Source organism: Lupinus angustifolius, chromosome LG05 (genome assembly GCF_001865875.1).
Source record: "Lupinus angustifolius cultivar Tanjil chromosome LG05, LupAngTanjil_v1.0, whole genome shotgun sequence".
Taxonomy (NCBI): domain Eukaryota; kingdom Viridiplantae; phylum Streptophyta; class Magnoliopsida; order Fabales; family Fabaceae; genus Lupinus; species Lupinus angustifolius.
In genome coordinates, this window is record NC_032013.1 from 24148853 (window position 1) to 24172224 (window position 23372).

At 32.9% G+C, this 23372-nt stretch overlaps 3 protein-coding genes and 1 non-coding gene across 4 annotated transcripts; 2 read left to right on the forward strand and 2 right to left on the reverse strand.

The window, feature by feature from the left end:
* Positions 1-651, reverse strand: LOC109347224 (40S ribosomal protein S17-2-like). Its single transcript, XM_019586929.1, has one exon. The coding sequence runs from the start codon at positions 585-587 to the stop codon at positions 168-170; it is 420 nt and encodes a 139-aa protein (XP_019442474.1). The 5' UTR covers positions 588-651; the 3' UTR covers positions 1-167.
* On the forward strand, positions 1647-1730 carry TRNAL-UAA. Its single transcript has one exon. It is a non-coding gene; the product is annotated as a tRNA-Leu (tRNA).
* Positions 2535-4661, reverse strand: LOC109348302 (putative pentatricopeptide repeat-containing protein At5g37570). Its single transcript, XM_019588684.1, has one exon. The coding sequence runs from the start codon at positions 4557-4559 to the stop codon at positions 2868-2870; it is 1692 nt and encodes a 563-aa protein (XP_019444229.1). The 5' UTR covers positions 4560-4661; the 3' UTR covers positions 2535-2867.
* On the forward strand, positions 9210-14965 carry LOC109348303 (lysosomal Pro-X carboxypeptidase-like). The gene is made up of 10 exons (XM_019588686.1): positions 9210-9721; positions 10172-10361; positions 10537-10670; positions 11419-11531; positions 11618-11741; positions 12591-12749; positions 13859-14014; positions 14140-14219; positions 14564-14613; positions 14709-14965. Exons 1-10 carry the CDS (start codon positions 9329-9331, stop codon positions 14828-14830), a joined length of 1521 nt encoding a protein of 506 aa, XP_019444231.1. The 5' UTR covers positions 9210-9328; the 3' UTR covers positions 14831-14965.

The window sequence follows — 23372 nt, forward strand, 5'->3', positions numbered from 1 at the left end:
TTAAACTAAAACATTAGGTACTAGATTATGAAATTAACAGCAGAAAATAGAATTAGAAATAGAAAACTCAAGGAACAAATAACCAATATAACCATGTTCTTGAAACTAAAACAAAACTCAAACAATTAAACAACCTCAAAATAACCCTACAAAATTAAGGTATTAGTTTAAAACCTCCTAGGAGCACCTCGTCCAAACCCAAGTGGGTTATTAACAGGAACAGGATCAACCTTAACAATACCAGGAACATCATGAATACCAAGAGCAGTAAGCATATCAAGTGTTTCCTTATCAACTTCAATATAATCAATATTAATAGCTGATACATCAGGAACAAAATCCATGCGACGTTCACGTTCTTCTTCTTGAAGTTTCAGTGAGATTCCACGAACAGGACCCTTCTGAATACGTTTCATGAGATGGGTTGAAAATCCAGCGATCTTGTTGCGAAGCCTCTTTGATGGGATAAGAGCTACTTCTTCAAGAACCTTCTTGTTGGTGTGAAAATCCAATGTCATGCGTGAATAGTAGCGTTCTATTACTTGGCGTGATGATTTCTTCACTGTCTTTGTTCTCACTCGACCCATCTTGTTTCTCTCTTTGAATCTCTCTCTCTTTGAATCTCTCTCCTTCTCTCTCTCAGAAAACTGCAGCTATAAACTGTGCTAGGGTTTCAGGTATTTATATTATATCAACTATTATGATAATTGGTTTCAGCCCAAAATATGAGAGTTATGTGAATGGATTTTCTAAGGGCCGTTAATATTGGTTTAATCTTTATTTAATATTGGTGTGCATAGGCATGACATCAATGTTCGTAACATGTATTCAATTTTTATATATTTTATTTTTTAGAATTAGAATGTATTTGTTGTATTTTGTATATTTTATATTATAATTTTTTGTATTTTTGATAATATTCACTTCAAGGTGAGATATATGATTAATTAATAGGTTGGTGGTAGTTATTTAAAGTTATATGTTTTTTTGTAAAATTAAATAATGTTAAGGGCGAAATATGAAGTAAAAATTATACCAATGTAGAAGTTACAACATGTTTTGGCTTTATATATACTAGCGTGTCGACCGACAGTTTGTGCCTGTCGACCCGCATTCTTATTGTAATATATAAACTTAAAGAAAAATGTTGATTTAAGAAGATAAAATCATTATATGATTGTTATATATTAGTATTATGTGAAAGTTTTTATTAGTTATTAAGGATAAAAATAGAATATTAAAATTATGTCATGCATAGTGGTTACCACTTATTTTAGCTTTATTAATAGTATAGATATAATATAAATATAAATATTTTGTTAATATACTTTATTACTAACTCTATTGGACCCTTTTAGAGTGTGTAGCAAATGTTAATTTCTAGATGGGAGATTAGCTTTGATCTTAACTAACCGGAGATCCTATAAAGCTTTATAAAAAGGATCCAAATCTCAAAAGAATATTATAAAAAATGCAACAGAAAAAGAATATTAGAAATTTATAAGAATGATGGAAGGTAGTACTTGCCATCTTTGAGCAGTGAAATCTTATTTTTACTTTTAAAAACTTTAGGATAGATAGTGATTTCTTTTGATAACAATTGAGCATGATACATATATGTACGCTAACACTTTTATAAATGTGTTGCAGGTTTGCCCGAGTGGTTAAGGGGGAAGACTTAAGATCTTCTGCATTTGAAATGCGCGTGGGTTCGAACCCCACAGCCTGCATTTATGACCATTAAAATATATTGCTTTTTAAGTTTTCACAATCTTATTTTACATATGACTCTAATTAATAATCAATTATAACTAAATATATTATGTTTTGATATTTTTTGGTATTATGAATGTAATATATTCTCTTACTTTTTTTGATAAGAAACTAATGCGTGACTGTCATTTCCAACAAATATGCCTCCTAGGAGTGGAGCCCTTGAGATATGTTTGTAGGAAAAAGAATTTTAAGTTAAATGAGATACAAAATAAGATATTAATTCAAATAATTGAATTTCCCTAAAAGTACATAAACTTAGTCTACTAATCTAAATAATTGGATTTCTCTAAAATTGGTGACTAAGTGTAAGAGTAACTAAATTCCATCCCTTCAAAATAATCGAAAAGCTTTTCAAATAAGCTTGAAACATGCAACGGCTCATGGCTTTTTTCCACATAAATATAATTTCCAAATATTTTCCCAACTTTATCTATTTTATCAAACACAAAAAAGTGAAAAAAAAACTTTCTAGCAACAAAAGGAAAAGAAATATATTAACATGATGATGCTATTTTTTATCTAGTTAATTCACTGTCTCATATCATGCGTTTTGATTTTCTCCTACAGAAACTCCTTTTAAAAAAACAAATTACAGATAAAATTATATTGTTGTGATCCTGTTAGTTCAAAAACAGGTAGCAACAGCATCATCTTTCCTGAGTAAAACCATAGCAGTTACAGTTTTTGACCATAGATTCAACCAAATCAATGAAAAGCTAGTAGTGTTTAGCCAAACAATAATCTCCTTCTCTGCCATGCAAACAAGTATAGTAAAATTCCAGAATTGCATATTAACCTGCTTGTTTCAGCCCTTCGAGTTCCGAGAAATTCCTGGCAACAATATAGTTGCTGTATAAACACCTGTATCTTAAAATTATGACCCAAAGTGGTTGATACAGGGAAGTATGTAACCAAAAACAGGAATCATGCAAATTTCATTTACAACTTCACAACCATTGAGCAGAAATGAAGATTCCAGGTCTGCTGAAAGAATTCGTATCACTTTCCATGTTCTACAGCCAATTTAGCTGATCGAGAACTTCATACTTGGAATCGTGAAAGCTTAAAATACCAAAAAACTCGGCTGTAGACTAAATTTTACTGCAACCAGGTATCTTCCGCACATTCCTTTCCTTCATCTTACTTCGCACAAGGGAAACATCTAACCATCGCTCTGCTGCAGCATATATGTTAGACAACAGCACATAGTTAGCACCATTTTCAGGCTCGAGCTCAAAAAGTCGATTAGCAACAACCTCCGCTAACTCTGAGTCGCAGTGTAGTTTACATGCCCCAAGAAGTGCACCCCAGGCACCAGCATGAGGCTCGACGTGCATTGCTTTAATAAGGTCATAAGCATCCTTTAGGTGCCCTGACCGGCTTAGAAGATCAACCATACATGCATAGTGATCAGGTGAAGGATTAATGCTGTATTTATGCTTCATGGACTCGAAGTAGTTCCAACCCTCATTAACAAGACCAGCATGACTACATGCTGTGAGGATGATTGTGAAGGCCGCCTCATCTGGAATTAACCCTTCCATCAGCATCCTTTTAAAAAGATTCACAGCCTCTTGCCCACACCCATGAATTGACAATCCCTGTATCATAGAACAATACGATACTAGATCCCGTTTAGGAATCTCTTCAAACAATTTTGACGCCCTTTCCATGTTTCCGCACTTTGCATTCATATCCAAAAGTGACGCAATTACATGGTCTTGTTGCAGATCAATACAGCTCTTGCTTACATACGAATCAACCCATTGAGCCAATTCTAAACTACCCAACTGAGAACAGGCCGACATCAAGCTAACCAATATGAACTCGTCAGGTTTCACATTCTCCGATTCCATCTCAAGAAACACTTTCAATGCCTGATTAGGCTGGCCATTCTGAACATAGCCCGATATCAAAGCAGACCATGCAACAATATCCTTCTCCTTAGCTTGCTCAAACAAGAACCTTGACGCCGCCATATCACCACTCTTCGCATAGCCATCAACCATGGTAGTGAAAGAAACCACATTCTTTTCAGGCATGGCATCGAACACACCCCGAGCACTTCTCAAATCTCCAGCCTTAACAAAACCCTGCATCATCGCATTCCACGCAACCACATTCCTCTGAGGCATTTCATCAAACAGCTTCTTCGCCTCCACAACATCCCCAGCACTCACATACCCAACAACCATAGCCGTCCAAGAAACAACACTTCTCACAGACATTCCATCAAACACCTTCCCTGCATCACCAATCTCCCCACATTTCCCATACATATCAATCAAACTAGTCCCAACAAACACATCCCCATCCACCCCACACCGCAACGCAGACCCATGAACCGATTTACCCTCCCAAACCTTACCCATACCGCAACACGCTTTAATCACCGAAGGGTAAGTATACCTATCTGGAACAGACCCATGTGCCTTCATTCGAATAAAAGCAGAAAGGGTATCTAAAAAACTAATCTTTTTGCTGCAATGTGCTCTAATGAGAGAATTCCAGAGAAAAGTTGTGGGGCTGAGGACGCGGTGGAAGACGGTGGTTGAGTATGTAAGACTACCGCAGAAAGAGGTAGAGAGAGAAATGAAATGGGAAACAAGGAAGTGATCTTGCTCAAGGCCTCTTTGGACGATGGAAGCGTGAACTTGGTGAAGATGTTTAATGTGTTTGCAAGCTTTGAGAAGGGTTAGAATTGTAGCAGATGAACGAGAAGAAGAAGAAGAAGAAGAAGAAGAAGAAGAAGAAGAAGAATGTTGGTGATAGATTGGACGCATGGGAATGAAGAATCAACAGCATTGAAGCGCTATGGTTTTTCAGAGTGCTGATCTCTGTTACTTGATACAATCACACTGTTTTACTATGCTTCTGCTACTCCTCTGGTTTTGTCTACACAACTAGCTAAATTCTCATGTTACAAATTTGGTTTATTTTATTTAAATGAAAGTTTAGGTTAGTTATTTTGTTTTATAATTATATATATTTTACATAAATTAAGAAGAGAGAAAAATCTATATACAATATATAAAAATCATAGTGTCGGTCCATATATCCATTTCTCAAATAAGAATTTATTTTATATGTGAACTATTATTTATTTGGTGATAAAATGCCCTCTATTTCAGTGAAATGAAACTTAACTAAGCTTGTTTCACAATTTTTACTAACTGTTCACTCCAATTATATGTCATTGGTCAAGTTTTTCTTTTGGTTTTTTATATATATGGTGAAACCTAATATGTGATCTGATAAGGGTTAGTACTTAGTAGTTGAAGCAAAGTTAAATCCTAAAAATATATTTCAGCTCTCTCTTCCCTTAACATATGTGTTAATTAGAAAAGAACATCAGTTAAATTGTTGTTTTTGCACTTATAAAAATATCATATCAATATGTTTTTTTATAGTTTTTGATGTATTTGTCTCTCCGATTAACATGATCATCTTATACTTTTGTAGACACTTCCATTTGCTTCAAAAATTTCTCTTGCTCTCTTCTCACTTTCAACTTCTTTCACCACCATAAGAAGGGATGCTTTTGTATCAGCCAGTTCTCTTCCAAGTTTCTTGTTCAAGCTTTCTAAATGTGCATGCAATGGTTTCAATCTGCAAGAAAACCAAGATGCAATTATAAGAAGACATTCACATTACATATTACTCTACTGAAATTCTAATATCTCAAAAGGCCAAGTCAAACAATGTTGGGGATTATGCATGCAATGGCATGCTAAACTTTGCATAATGCATGTGCAATACATGGTGGTTTCGGCCAGGAATACATTCCAAATTATGTAGAAACAACAAAATCAAAGTAGAGCCCTCCAATCATAGTAATAAAAAATAGTACAAATTAACTTTGATATGTAGTTTGGCCTTTCTGATATGAGCATAGAACCCAATGGCATGTCATAATCCATTTCAGTATAAATATTCTATTCCCATATAAGCAATTGGATTAAGTATTCACTTTTCAAGTTTCAACTACTACATAGAACTAATAGAGGATGTACTGAATTATACAATCACTTAATAAGTGAGGGCATCCATTTTCATATGTATATAAGAACACGACATTTGTGATTATTCCACCCTGGCCAACTGAACATCCCATTTTGGTCGGATTGGTCTTACTCAGATACCTAGCATTGGCCAAACACACTGGGTTGGTTCAGGGATCATTGCCCCGACATCCCGCCTGATACGATGCCAACAATATGTTGCTACTCCGCCTGCAAATCTCACCTAACCTCCTATCAACATGATAAGGACAGACCTGTGATATGACTACCAGACCTATTATAGGCTAAAAGACAACTATGTACAGTAGAGTACGACCCTACCAAATCTGTTTGAAATGGACAAAGCAGCCCCGACAAATCCAGATGGTCGGTCACGTCGACAATACCCGCCAAAAATTGCTTCATCTGTCCTACCATTATAAATAGGGGTATCCCTATAAGGAAGTATTTATTACTCTTCATATCACTCTTGCTCTCAAGCCTTAGCTCTCTATTACCTATTGTCAATCTCATACTGACTTCATCGTCGAAGAGTACCTTTTTAGATACCTTCACTAGCGGGCCCAAGCACATCTCCAAGAAGACTCCTTATGCGACCTTCTTGCCCAACTCACTCAACTTACAAGAAGATCTCTTGCCCAGTTTTCTTATGTAGCCTACTAGATTTATTAACAAAAGAACACTGATTGTGAAGTATGAAAGGGCAGAAAGAAAAATGTACACTCTCCAAATTAAGATAAACTTTGTACAAGATACCTCCATGACATTAGCATTGCTTTCAACATGTATTCTAACCTTACATATTTTGTGTTTGATGGTGACGAGGAACACCCTCGTTTTCTGATCTTCCCATGTATCGTCATCTATCAATAAGTTGACATCACGAGTTAGTTATTTTGTTACATAAATTAGTTCTTTCGTCTTTCACCATGAGTTAAAATTTCTTTCACTAAAGTGGGTCTTGCAACAATTAGCTAATCATGCTAAGAACTTATCGATACTCTATCACTTTATTCCCAATGATATGATTCATATTCATAAATGGAGTTTTATACAAGGAGAAATTGAAGGAGAAAAATGTATATTTGATATAAAGCAAACAAATGTGCATCCTAATGTCACATGCATTATATTTTGGTTTGAGATGTGTCATCTAGGAATCAAATCAATCAACTTCACATTTATTTAAAATTCAACTTATTATTTAGTTCAATACACTTGTTTTAAGAACCAAAGAAAACAAACATGATCTTAAAATTAATATCATTAAATAAATAAGTCAAGTAGAGTTCGACTTGTTGGTCTATGAGTTAAGTCAATTATGTATATGCGTACAAATATGTATATTATGTAAAGAGTATTTAGTTTTATATATTTAATAAATATTTATTATTGGAGCAACGAATAGTTCACAAACTGAACCAATCGATTTAATGAGTTGAACTAAATAATTCACCGACTCTTGACGATGCAAATCAATTTGAGCTAATGAGTCAAATTGAGTAGTTCTCAAACTTCAATTGAACTAAACTCATCTAGAAATATTATTTATTTCAAACTCAAATCAAATTTCGATACAAAAGTAAATCTTTATTGAACTGAGCTACATATTCATTCATTTCAATATGTTTCCAGCCCTATTGGTTCCTCCCTCCTCCTGCTAATTCTATATATATTTTATCCATTAGGTGTTTGGGAAAGCCCATTAGAGATGTTTCACGGCCTTTTTCCGCAACATTAGAAGCCCATAATGGATATTAGGTAATAAGTTAGACAAACTCTTTTCCATTTTTCCTTTTTTTTGTTCCCACATATATCCTCTCACACCCTATGCAATCATGTCCAAGTTGGGACATCTATAAGTATGTGAGATTAACTCTCTCAGCGGATATTTTTTCTATCTGCAAGACTCGAACTTGAAACTTTACTTAAAAAGAATCAAACATGTACCACTTGAACAAACACCCATTGATTGTCATTTTTCCTTTTGTAAATATGCATCTTTAGCTCAATTAAAATGCTAATATTTCTTAAAAAATGTAGAGACTTGAGTCTTTAATTAAACAAAAATATGATCATTGAGTAAAGATTAAAATGCTCATTTTTTCCGACTGAGTCTTGATAATGTAAAAATGTACAAGTTTTTTTAAAAAAACAGAACCAAAACTAGAAAAAGATAAGGAAAAAATGGAGGGGCTGCAATTCAAAGATACCCTCGCTAACCGTTAAAACAAGGGTTAGAAGATGGGGCCAGTGGGTTGTGGTCCAGAATCCATGAAAGTGTTATGGATTTCATTATCATTATCCATCATTATGCGTTTGGACAATTTATTCTCTAAATGCCATTAAAGGAAGTGAGGAAGTAAACTTGAATACGGAATAAAATATCTTTTTGTACCAAAAGATAATTTATATTCTTTAATCACTAAAAGTATTACATATATACTGTTTTATTGAATTTTAAAAATATTTGTATAGAAAGTGATTAAATAAGAAATTTTATTACATGAAACAAAACATGACATAACTCCACTTTGGACAAAGAGTAGGGGGCATGAGAATCTATTCTTAATATGGATATATATCCCTCAAATAACTTCAGTTTTAGAAGCTGGTGTCCTTCTCTATTTTAATAAAAAATATGACATTTTTAATTTCGTGGTAAATGCTATTGATTTGGTTAGAAACAAGTGTTCTAAAAAGCTTTTTTGGCAAATATTTTCCAAAATCCTACCGCATTAAAGAATTTTTATTGAATTCCATGAATGCGCAGAGGTGAATTTTTTGTTTACAATTTTATTATCGATCATTTATAGTAATAGTTTATATTCGTTCCTATATAAATTATAAATAAAATGTAATAGTATGAAGACAAAAACTTATATATGGTTTATGAATAGCTTATTTCCTCATGTTAAAACCTTTTTACCATCTTATTTTTAATCAATTTTACCAATTACCAAAAGACACTAATGAAACCAATGAATGATTGTTCAAGTGATACATGTTTGATTTTTCTTAAGTAAAGTCTTGGGTTCAAGTACTATGGATAGAAAAAATACTCACGGAGAGAGTTATCCCCACATACTTGTAGATGTTCCCAGCTCGGACAGGATTGTCTTCGATGCGAAGGAATGTGGGAAACAAAAAAGGCAACTAATGCCTTAAAAATCTAAAAACATTTAATAATTTTTATTTGGGTGATTAATAAAATAATAAACTTTCTTTCTAAACTAAATTATTTTTTGTTACTACCAAGTATATCCTTATTCTATGGATAAATAACTCCTTATCCCAACAAATATCACTCTCAATACTTGAATATTTGACATTTCAATATTTTTAAAAATGTCTTACACTTCTAGACCAAGATAGATACCGTAATCACTGACCCACTTAATTCCATGCTTCTAAGCAGCTGAACCTCCCATGACTTTTTTCTGCTGAGATTCTCTTCTCTCCCTTTTCCCCTCTCTCAAAAGACTCATTTCTTTTCTACCTCCAAGCCACACAGTTCAACACAAATAATAATGGCAATTAGCATTCATTTTTCAATTATACTGTTTTCTTTATTTTCTATGCTACACTTTACCTTTACTTTTTCCCATACCATTCCACTACCAAGGTTTCCTTCTTCACTGGTTCATCCAGAGTTACAACTAAGTTCTGATTCTGCTGAAAAAAACCTTTACAAAACAAAGTTTTTCACCCAAATACTTGATCACTTCAATTATAATCCCCAGAGCTACCAAACTTTTCAGCAGAGATATCTTATCAATGATACATATTGGGGTGGTTTCAAGAACAAAGCTCCAATCTTTGTATACACAGGAAATGAGGGTGACATTGAATGGTTCACACAGAACACAGGCTTTATGTTTGAGAAAGCACCTCATTTCAAAGCACTTTTGGTTTTTATTGAGGTAACCCTTTTTCATCTGTCTTTAATTTGATGAAGACAAAGTAATATGTTAGAGACAGGATCATAATTTCCCCAATATTTCGAACCAATCAAACTTTACGAAATAATATTAAAATATTAATTTTGATTTTTATAATTTTTTTAAATGAATGAAGTTTTCTTATTGGTTTGGGTCACGAAATGAGACATGAATGAGGACATGTGATCTCATCCAATATGTTGTCCCAAACCATTTCTCAAAATCTGTCTAGCACCAATAACAATGAAACAAAAATATTAATTGTTTAACTTTTTTAATCAACTTGATATATTTTCATTGGTACAGACTTTGAAATATGTTTTTTATTTGTTCCACAACCTTGTACTATCTTAAAATTTAACTCATTATATCATTATTTAAGTGTTGTAAAACTTACAATAACTATTTCATGCATCACAAATTGAACTTCAGCATAGATTCTATGGAAAATCAATACCATTTGGTGGAAACAAGGAGATTGCATATGCAAATAGCAGCACACTTGGATATTTGAGTTCAACACAAGCATTGGCTGATTATGCCACTCTCATTATTGATCTCAAGAAGAATTTGTCAGCAAGTGACTCTCCAGTAGTGGTTTTTGGAGGATCCTATGGAGGAAGTATATAATCTATACTCTATAGTTCTATGTATATATATAAAGCTTATCATATATGATAAAATATTTCAATTGTTTCTTTACAAGTTTAAATACCTCTTTTAATATTATTTCAAAGTTCAATGCTTTATTCTTTGATTGAGATTAATCTAACTTAAAATTAAAATTGATTTTTCAGTGCTTGCAGCATGGTTTAGATTGAAGTATCCACATGTTGCTATTGGAGCTTTGGCATCCTCTGCTCCAATCCTCCATTTTATGGGTGTGACGTCACCATATGTCTTCAACAATATCATCACACAAGACTTCAGGGTTTGTTTCTCTCGAACTAATCTCTTTTGAAGTGCGTGACTATATCTCCCAACAAATGTCACTTTTAATAATTGAACCTTTGACATTTTGATTATTCTAAAAGTCTATTGAAGTCTTATACCATTAGACCAATGTCTCGTTGGTTTTGATATTTTTATATAATCAACACCATGAATAACTCAATTTTTGACTTGATAAGGTAAAGTATCAGTACTTTTTCTGGTGAAAGTGTTCTGTTTTAAAAACAACCACCTGAGCACATAATTATCATTATATTATACATTAGAAAGTAATCTAAAAAATTAATGCAAATAAATGTTGAAAGGTCCCGTTCTCTATGATTATTATATTTATCTTTTCCTCCATAAGTTCCTTCACATGATTATTATATTTGTCTTTTTCTCTATACATTCCTTCACATAAAAGCATCCATTCACATCACAGCCTTATTAATTATTGTCGTCTTAGGATAAAAAATATATGTAACTCACATGCATGCACATACCTGTAGTCGTGATTATTTAAGAATAACATTTTAATAAAATAATTTTGTTCTAACATAGTTTTGGTCTAGTGATCTAACGTATTACTAGATCCTTAGGATAATCAAAAGATCAAATGTTTGATATTCCTGTGAATAACACTTGTTGAAAGAGCTAATCACTTAGCCCAAAAGAGATTAGTTTCTTAACTAAAAGGTGATAGGATTGATATCAAAAATAAAATAATTGTCTTGCATATTTCACAGGGTGTAAGTGAGAATTGTTACAAAGTGTTAAAGGGATCATGGAAGCTAATAGAGGACACATTTAACAAAAAAGGAGGACCTGAACTGTTACAAAAATCATTCAGAATATGCAAGTAAGAGCATGATTAATGCAAAACAATTTAATCACATTAAGATTATAGCTTATATATATATATATTTAATTATTGTTTTGTTGTAGTAATGAGTCTGATCCTGGTTCTCTGGAAGGTTGGCTTCAAACAGCGTGGGTTTATGCTGCAATGACAGATTATCCAACACCATCCAATTTTCTGAATCCAATGCCAGCCTATCCAGTTAGAGAGGTAATATATAAATTAATTTACTTTACAATATTTTATTTTAGTGATATTTATAGAAAAGTTATTTAATAAATAAAAAACGTAGCTTATAAATTATAACTTTATTTATCTAGTTTTTTGTACCAATAAATTAATAAATTAAGCCACTAGTTTTTTTCCATCCATTTTGAATCTTTTTTTAGTTTCAGGGTTAGTTTGGGAGTTGGATTTTGGAGGGGAATGAAAATAAAAGGAAGACTTGAGAGTCATCTCACAAATGTATTTCATGGCTTCCAAGCCTTCCATTTCTCTTCCCTCTCCTCCAAAATCCAACTCTCAAACTAACCCTTAGGTTTCGGACAGGTTCACTTGTTGTTGATGGTGTCTCTTTTTCTGTTATAGACCAATCACATATTGTAATATGAATAAAATATTATTTTCAACGTAGGAGACATGTGATCTTTGTCCTTATATTTATAACTTTGATTGATGTGCATTTTCCTAACAAATATCTTCATTCAATAGTGATACTATTACATTTTTACACCCTCAAACAGATAAATATAATTAATAGAGATATTTTTGTCAAAATGCTATAAAATAAAAATCAAAGTGATGAATTCTTAATATGTATTAATATCTTATATTATAAAATTATGGAATAAAAGGAGTAAGTCATAAGTCACCTTAATATATTTATTTAATATGAACTTATAACTCGTCAAATAAATCTTGATAACTTAAATATCACTTAACATCTTGCTAAACACAAATATATAATATAAGTTATACTTGTAATATTATGATATAAAAGTGTTTTGTATAAAAGTGATTTTGTGGAAGGAATCTTTGACTTTATAGCTGGGAATTTAGATGTGCAAGGCCATTGACAGCTCAAGAGGGAATAATAATAATACATTAGAGAAGTTGTATTATGCAGCAAATATCTACTACAACTACACTGGCAATGTTAAGTGTTTTGATTTAAACGAGGATTCAGATCCTCATGGTCTTCAAGAATGGCAGTGGCAGGTGCAATTCTATTTTATTCCTTCACTTTTTTTTATTAATTTATTTATTTGAAGTTTTCTTGAGTTCAAAAATATTTGATTTGTTAGAAAATTAATATTTCAATATCTAGTATTTTCAGAGAGTTTAGTTTTTAAGCATGTGGATGTAGAATAAATCTTGTGATTTATCTGCAAAAAAAAAAGGTTTTATTATATCTTCCTAAAATTTTCATACTTATTATATTATCGGGTAAAAAATGTTAATGAAAGGATATATATTGCGTTAAACGTCTTGAAGTCACTAAAAGAAAAATCATGTGATAAGTAGGAATATTTAAATTATTTATGGAAAAATATAGTTTTTAAGAGAACTATTTAAGGGGTCTCATTATTAATTATTACAGATTCTCTTTTTAAGGCTTAATTGTTATTTTAGTCCACAAATAGAGAGTTTTGATTCTCCCCTCCAGATTTTTCATATTTAAAACTTTAGATTTGCATCATAATCTTCCTCTGCATCAGCATGTGAGTTAGCATCTTGTTATTAAATGACATGAATATCAATAACATGTTAGTCTCGTTAAATCTTTATGATAATCAAAATATTAGGTATTCAATTTCTGTGAGTGACATTTATTGGGAGGAACTATCACTTTTGGATCCTTATCCAAAAAGAGCGAAAGAATACTCATAGTAATAATACTACAAAAATGACATAGATTTCTAGAGAAACATTGTTATATCTGCTATGAAACATTGTTTCAATTCCACAGCCCATCTTGCAGGCTCCATCTATATGGACTAAAAATTTGGGCCCAGAATAGCACAAAAGAAGAAACAAAAAACACATTTTGAATTTGAAGAACTACTATTATTATGGTGATCACCAAAAGGCAAAAAAAAACCTAACTATTTTTTAGATAAAAATTATAATTGATGGTAAATACTCATTGAGTCCCTTACATTATCTTCACTGTGAATATCTATACATAGTGACTATTAATTTGTATTATGTGTACTTAAAAGTTACTAATAATTAAATATGAATGCCAAATAATACAGTAAAAGTATATAAAAAAATTACACTGTTACTAAATACATTTTTTACATTAAGAAATTTTGTGCATGCAGGCTTGTACCGAGATGATAATGCCCTTAGGTGGGAACAATGAGGAAAGCATATTCCCAGAATCCAAGTGGTCTTATGATGATAGATCTTCTTATTGCCAATATGCTTACAATTTAACTCCAAGACCCCATTGGATTACAACTGAGTTTGGTGGCCATGTTAGTATTAAATATTAATTTCATACAATCATTATTCAATTTTGATACCTTATCAAGCATTTTTATGCATGCTTTTAAGGGAGTCAAAAATGTTATTAATATTTTGTTAAATTATGTTTATGCAGGATATTAAGAAAGTTCTAAGAAGGTTTGCAAGCAACATTATCTTTTTTAATGGTTTAAGAGACCCTTGGAGCGGTGGAGGGTACATATCATAACATCTCTTCTTTTTCCTCCTTTTTTATTTATTAGAATAATGTTCATAAGTGTTCTTAAGACACTTGTATAATCCATTTTTCACTACTCTATAGTGTAATCTCACTAAAGACAAATTAAGTCTGTTTGTGAGTTGATTTTTGGAAAGCAATGGATGAAAGGTGAAGGCTTGAAAGACATACAATACTCTTACAAAATCAAACTCGCAAAAGAGACTCACAAGCTTTCCTTTTCTCTTTTCTGCCCTTCAAAAAACCAACTCGTAAACACACAATTTAGAGAAATTATTGTAATCCCATATTACAACCATGCTAACTATGATTTTGGATGAAGGGTGTTGAAGAATATATCAAAAACAATAGTTGCAATAGTTGCAAAAGAAGGTTAGTTTGAACCAAATTAATGTATAATCTATGCTTTTCTTTTGTCCTCTTTCACTTACCCTTATTCTCTACATTTATTGGTGTGTTTGTGACAGGAGCTCATCATGTAGACCTAAGGTTCTCAACTAAAGAAGACCCAAAGTGGCTTAAACGTATAAGGAAACAAGAGGTAAAGATCATAGCAAGGTGGATCAAACAATATCATGAAGACTTATAATTCAATAATTAATTGTTTTGTTCTCATTATTCGGCTTAGGCACCTTCAATTGTTGTCAATAATCGAAACAATAAAAGATGCCGAAAATAATACAATGTGATGGTTAGTAACAATTTTACTCATGTTGCTCGATAACTAATGTTTTTTTTTGTATAACTCCTCTACGATATTGGAGAGTTAGTATATAATGACAATTTTTTTTCTTAATTTTTAAATTTATTTTATTAAAAAGATAGTTTCAGATTAGGGCTGTTAGATATTTTTACCACATGCCATTATTTTATTCTAATTTAAATTGGTTGTCGAAGTTATTTCCTGTTTCAAATATGTACCATAAATTGTTTTCTTTAGATATGTAGCTTTATATACATCATTTTAATGATGTATACAAATGACTAATTATTTTATATTAGGGAAAAAAACCTGCTTGATTAGTACAAAATTTCTTAGCGAGACTCACATAAAATCTCGTGAATTTTTTATGTTATAAATTTTATAACTAGTTTTCTTCTATACATAAGCACATAACTAAAATGTGAGATTTTGTGGATTTGTATCATGTAACTTCATCAATCTCAATCATCAGATAAAGATCCAACCGTCCAAATTTTGATTAAAAAACCCAATTTAAAATTTAAATATGATATCTTCACTCAACGAAGCCACCAAAATCACCATTGATTCATTCAAGATGGTTGATCCTTATCTTGTCCAACCTCACATCACTTTCAAAATAATACCCAATCCCTCATATTTATGAATATTTAGAGAGAAAAAAAATATAATAAGCAATTGTAACGTTATAATTAATTCACTATTTAAATGTATATAAATTAAAAGACATATGAAAAAACATATTCATAAGTTATTTAGTATTATTTTTTAAGTGAGATATTAATGAGAGCCCTAAGACTATTTTTGTAAGAGGGAATAAAATTATATTGAAAAATAATGTTTTAATATATGAAGAAACGTCAACTTAAATTTCAAAAAATAATTTTATTTTTCATATTTCTTAAACAATGCACTTATCACACTCATGAGTACAAACTTTTTAAATGTAACATATACAAATTGTCGGAAATATCTCAATATGACACAGGTCTTCGCCTCTTAACTCTCTTAAAAAAACAACAAGAATTCGAAGTATATTTACTAATTACTACAGTTCACCAGAGAGTTAATACAATAAATATTTTTACTACTATCACTTCTATGATTCTTTCAACGTTCACTAAATGCCGTTTTTTATTTATTAGTCCTATACTTCTATTCATTTCAGCAGCATGAAGAAAAACAATTCTTAATTGATAAGAAGTGTCTTTTACCATGTTCTTTAATTCATGTCTCTTATGTTACATTAATGCAAAATATTTTTGCTGATTAAAACAATAATCACATTTTTTTTGGGGTAAGCAAATTGAATTAAAGAAGCACAAGGGGTGTTAATCCAATACAAGACAAAGATTATTGAATAATCTTTTTAGAAGCTAAAATAATACACATCTTTTAATCAACACACCAATTAGCAAAAACTAGAGACGTTGGAGCAACTTTAGATAGAAACCAAGACCAAGACCTAGCTTGGATTAAATCCAAAATATGCTAATAGCTAATAGCCTTGTTGGAGAAGATCAAACCATTCCGCATAATCCAAATAGACCAAACTGCAACAAACCACAACATCCTCCACAACTTGGTCCCTTGAACATTTGGACTAATAGCATCATGCATTGCTAAAAATTCCCCTAGAGAAGTAGGAAGCTAAAATGAGACTTGTAACCAAGAGTAGAATCATTTCCACACAGCAGAAGCAAAGTCAGAAAAAATAAACAAATGCTCAATAGATTCTACATGGTTCAGACACATATCACAGTTAATGTCCTCAATCCTGTCAATAATTTTCCTTTTGAATAGATCAACCTTTGAGGGAATTCTTTGTCTAATGAGCTTCCAAGCAAAATAACAAATTTTTTAGGGAACACAATTAATCCAGCAATTTTTTAACGAGTTACCTAGAGGAGTAGGAGTTTGGTCCACCTGATTAAGATAATCAAATATGACAGTGTAGCTCCCAGATGCATCCAAACTCCAGCTCTAGCTATCAACAACACTCCTTTTGCAAGAATGATTGTGAATCAAGTCATACAAATTGCTAATTATAATCTTCTCTCTATCAAACACATCCCTACGCCAAATCACCTCTCACTTCCACACTTCATTGATCCAAGCACCATAATTCGCAACAGTTGCCTCTCTATTCAAGGCTAGGTTGAAGAGTCTAGGGAAAACCTCTTTCAATCTCTGATTTCCCACCCAAATATCTAACAAAAAATGAGTTCGAGACCCATCACCAATGACCCTCCAAGTGTTATCATCAAACCAACCACCCGAAAAGTCAATGGAGGAACCAACTTTACATAAATCTTTCCACCACCTAAAAGAATTAGCCGAAAAAGAGAAAGAAGAGTTATTCTCATACTTTGAGTTAACCACCTTAACCCAAAGCGTGTCCTTATCTTGAAGTCTATGCCACTTCCACTTCCCCAGCAAAGCATCATTGAAACGGGTTAAGTCTCTAACCCCCAACCCACCAAACGATTTGGGTTTACAAACCTCCACCCAAGAAATCCAAAAAACCCAAGTAATACCTTTATCACCTCTGTTATTACGCCAGAGAAACCGCATTTACAAATTCACAAGCTTTGCTATGACCTTTTTAGGAGCCTTATAAAAAGAAAGTAAATAAGTAGGAATGTTTGCAAGGACAAAATTAAGAAGAATGACCCTCCCGCCAAAAGAAATATGTTTCCGCTTCCACAAGGCAAGTCTTTTAGAAACCACATCAATAGTACTTTGCCAAGTCTCAATTCTTCTAGGATTAGCCCCACCAGCACCCCCAAATAAAGAAATGGAAGAGAACCAGTTCTACATGGCAAGAAGAAAGTCTCATCTGAAAGGAAGGAATCAGACACCTCCACTCCAAATAAAGAGCTCTTTTGATTGTTCACTTTTAGACCTGAAGCTAATTCAAAGCACTTGAGAATAGATTTGATACACCACAAATTTGACACTGTTGGCTTGCAAACCAAAATTGTATCATCCGCAAACTAGAGATCACACACTTCCACCTCATGACTACCAATTTTATAACCTTCCAGAAGCCCAAGCCTTCTGGCATTCCGAACTAAACCAGCAAAGCCCTCAACAACCAAAAGGAAAAGAAAATGAGCCATAGGATCCCATTGTCTAACACCTTTTGAGACCTAGAACTGATCAGAAGGGGTACCATTGAACGACATAGACATAGAGGTAGAACAAAGACAAACATTAATCAATATCCTCCACTTTTCAGAAAAACCACACCTGAATAACATATAATCAAGAAAGCCACAATCAACAGAATCATAAGCTTTCTCAAAATCCACCTTTAGCATAATACGCCCAACTTTATTCCTCACAACAGAGTGAATTACTTTATTAACCACCACGGTTGCATCAAGAATATACCTATCTTGGATAAAAGTCGCATGAGAGGAGCTAATAATAGAGCTCATCACCCCTTTTAACCTACCTGCCAAAATTTTTGACAAAATCTTGTACAACGAGCCAATTAGAGATATGAGTCTAAAATCTTAGATCAAAGAATGAGAGTTATTCTTAGGGATCAGAGCTATGAATGAAGCATTTAGACCCTTAGGAAGCTTACCAGAACATTGAAATTCCTTAACAAAAAGGATAATATCCTTTTTAATTGTATCCCAAAAAGTCTGAATTTTTTGAAGTTGAACCCATCAGGACTAGGGATTTTATCACTAGCACAACTCCACACTACATTTTTGATCTCCTTTTCTGAAAAGGTTAAATCTAGATTGGTCCTCTGAGACTCAGAAATCCTAATTAACTCAACACCATCAAGAACTGGTTTAGGCGAGTGCACTTGAGTGAACAAATTCTTAAAATAATTTGATACTCCACTTCTAATCTGATTCTCCTCTTCACACCAAGTCCTGTCTATCCAAACCCTGAGAATTTGATTTCTTCTTCTTCTATTGTTTATACAAGCATGAAAGAAGCTAGTATTAGCGTCCCCCTCCTTAAGCCATTTATTTCGAGATTTTTATCTCAAAAGGCTATCCCTCCAATTAGCAGTTTTCCACCACTCGGCAGTAAGCTTCTACCTTTCATCAACTTGGACATCATTCAGAAAATTAGATTCACCAACAAGATCAAGAGTCTGGATGTCTTTAGATAACACACTCAATTTTGTATCAATGCAACCAACAGTCTCTTTATTCTAAACTTTGATAATCTCTTTTAACATCTTCAAATTTTCTTTAATGACAAAAGCCTTACAACCCACAACAACTGAGTTCTCCCAAGTATTTTTCACTAGGTTCTCAAAGAATGATGTTGCAACCAACAATTGTTGAACCCAAAAGGACTAGGTCATCTCTCCACTTTTTTATATCTCAAAACAATAGGGCAATCATCAAAGAACTCTCTAATAAGAGCCCATTGAGAAGATTCTGCCCAATTCTCTATCTAGTTCGGAGACAGAAGAAAATGATCAAGCCTGCTCATAGACCCATTACCAGAATGATACCAAGTGAAACTTCTTCCTACTAAGGGAAGATCAATTAGCTCCATCTCACCAATCCACTGATTAAAAATATTTGTTTCTCTAGAACAAAACACTTCAGAGACACCCTTTCTTTCTGAGGCACATCTAACCACATTAAAGTATCCAAAATAGTACCAAAGATCATCACCCAAAGATCTCTTCAAGCACAATAACTCCTCCCACATTTGCTTTTCGAGAGAAAGAATACAAAGAGAGTAAATATTAACTACACAACCCTCGACCTGAGAAGACAACCAAATTCCATACACCGCCAAGAACCCCACTCCTCTAAAAGAACTAATTTTTTAAACTTGTTACTATCCCATAAGCTTAGGATCCCCCTGATCTACTAGAAGAATGATTGAACTCCCAATCATAATTAGTATTACCCCATAATCTAGAACAAATAGAGACATCACAAGCCTCCACTTTAGTTTCTTGAATCCCAACAAAATCAATCACATTCTTCAAAATAATTTTCTTAATCTCGCTTCTCTTCACATTGCTCCCTAGGCCCCTAACATTTAAAGATAAACAAATCATGGATTACCTTCAACATCCTTTGGGTTGGATTGATCAAAAGCAATCCTATCCCTTTCCCCTAATTCCGCAATTTTTGAAATCACATCCTCCTCACAACCATCATAAGACAATCTCATGCTCTTTCCCAAACTCCAAATTTTACCAGTAGTGTGCACACTATCTTTCTAATGCAATAGATTAGCCGATCGAACATTCAAATCAGTTATTGAATTACTGATTGAAGAGTCCACCATCTGGTCATCATCCCCAACCCCTTCTACACCCAATGAGACAGGAGGCGCCATGGATTCAATAGAATTTTGCTTCTTTTTACTCTTTTTCCCTTTTCCTCCTTTTTTTGGCTTAGGATAAGGCCTAACAATTTTCACCCCTGGCCGAAAAGAAGAGAACATGTGAGATATGGGTTTAGATCGGGGCTTACCTTTTTTCTTCTTAATCGCTTTAGAGTATTTTGACTTTGGAGAAGGCAAAATGATATTGTCATCCTTGGTTTCCAAAACTATTTCTAGAATGTTAGAATTATCACTCAAAGAAGGCTGACCAATAATAACATTAGGATTTAAATTTCGGGCTTTCATTTTGTTACCAAGGTCTAGAGAGGAAACCATATGGGCTGAAAACTGAGAGTCCACATTCTCAGTCAAGGATTCTATCCTACTTCCTTCCAGCATCATATTATTGCCTTCCATATTTTTAATAAAAAATGATTTAGCATTGGGCTTCAATAATATACTAGGCCCAACTTGTAACTCCAATTTTTCTTCCAAACCGTACATCAACCCTTTCCCTTTCCTATCACTTTCATTTCCCTGCTGTAGAAAAGTTGGATGTCCTTCTTTCTCTTTTTCATTCCCATCCTTTGACAAAAACTCAGATTGCTTTCCAATCTTCAAACTCAAGTTAGCTAAAACGGTGGTATTCTCCTCATTATTCGCTAGGTTTTCCTTACTACCATCGAGAAATATGGATGGATTATCATTGTCACCTGCTCCACTTCTCTGCAGGTTGTACCTCATTTTACTTTTTCCCTAACCAACATTCAGGGCATAAAGAATAGATTCCACATCATCTTCCTTCTCCATCAAAGTTGAAACACTATCACCTCTGGAAGAACCATCCGGCCACCATTCACCGTCTTCGGACTCCAAGGCCTCCGATCCTTCTTCCTTCATACCAGTCACAACTCCATGGTTACATGTGATAGGAGCCTCACGGTAGTCCTCCTCAACCAGACTGATTTCAAAAGGAGAGTCATCAATCAAAATCTTTAAGGTCGCCTCTATTTTTTTCATTGTTGAAGAAGCCAATAACATCCTTCCCACATTCAGTCTTTCCATCTTCAATGTAGGATCATCCACCTTAATAAACTCGCCCACTTAATCTGCAAGTAGTTTAAAAAAATCCATTGTCCAAGCATGGATAGGGATCCCCATACACCTGATCCAGAATTTCCTTTCCATTTGCATATCTGTTGGACTCCAAGGTCTGACTAAGGAGAAAATAGTTTTTATTCCTTGCTCATCCTCACTAATAAACTTCTGGATGTCTTCATCATCAATACCTTTCAACAAAACTAATTTCCCCCATAGGAATAGCCTTGATAGAGAAAACCCTTATTTGATAAGAGCTTTTTGAACACCATCAACATCAACATCAACCCAATCTTTAACTTCTCCCACCATCATAATTTTCAGGTTGTCCACTCTGTTTTTTGGGGCTTGAAATTCTAACATTTTCGAGCTCCCAGATTGAGATTTATTAACATTAGAGTTCCTATTTATTAGAACCTCCTTCCATGATTTTCTACCCAACAGTTTTTTCAATAGCCCATTCACCTTCCCTTGATTAAGCAACACCACCTCTTTCTTTGTAGCTAGAATGGGACAGATAGCTTCCTGAGGGTTGGGAATCATCCTCTTATATTTAGGTTTATTTATCTTTACCTTGTAATTCTCAATCTATAATTGTTCCAATGCTTTCAACAACACATGCCCATCATCAGATTGTAAAAATCTAACAAACCCAAATCTATTGCCCCTTTAATCTTGTTTTTAGGGATAATAACATCCCCTACCTTTCCCCACTTGGTAAAAACATACCACATCTCAATAATCCCATAGCTATCAGGGAAGTTTGTAAAAAAGAAAGTGGTACTGTTGTTTTGCAATGTCTTAAAATATCCAGTGGGAACGAATGCTTTTTTGATACCTATTTCTGCTTCGTAACGCTGGTTAAAACCCCCTCTTTGATTAAGATCCAAACTTCTTAGATGATGTTGAGGATAAGCGGGACTTCTTCCTCTGCTTCTTCCTTGCCTCCAACTCCTCCTTTCATCTCTTACCCTCTCCCTCTCTCATCTTTTTTTTTAAAGATTGATAAGTTATTAGTGTTCATTTAATAATCACATCTATTAAATTAAGCAAGATGGATATATCTATTCAAGTACTAGTATAAATTTCATATTATTCAGACAAATAAAAGAAGAACTCGTAAAATGAAGTCTTAAGTGAGATAAGACTCTGTTAAATCCCTAAGATAATTATAATGTTAAGAATTCGATTCTTGTGAACGATACTTATTGAGAGGGGAAGTCACACACCCAAAAGAGATTAGTTCATTACTCATAATATTATTAGTAATACAAAAAAAAAAGTTGTTACTTAATCTAGTGAACAGAATGCGATCCTAATCAACAGTACTATTATGAGGCATATTTAATTATTATTTATTCCTAAATTGAAATAATACACATGATGATTTATTGAATGTTATATAAAGTTTTATAGCATAAATATTACACACCACTATTATATTCAATAAAGAGACGTTGTCATCGTCTCACTTTCCTTAGACCTGACTTCATTCATTTTATTACAAGTTTAATATACATTTATATATATATATATTAGTATAAAGTTTTTCAAGTAAGAATTCATCTCCATTAATGGAGATACAAGTGTCACATAATAACATATAAAAAATAACACGTAACAACACTTATATCTTTTTGTTTACCATAAAATCACATTTTTGTCATTGAAAATATGTATAAAAGCAATCACTTACCTCTACATTATTAATAGAGATGACCTTTGTTCAAGTTTTTCAGAATATTAGTATATCATCTACAATTGATTTGCATTATTTTTTTGTACAGTCCATAATAATTGACATATAAATGGTGAATAATTTTATATAAAAACACTTATATAGTATTAAATCTTTTTATTTTCAAAAGGGATATATCAAAATATTGTCAAATAATGAATACAAATGCGATGATGTTAATTTTCTTATGATTGTCATAAAAATCAACATGCACGCGGTCTCCTCTTCAGTCTTCAATATATTGTTTTCATCGTTCAAAAATCAAAA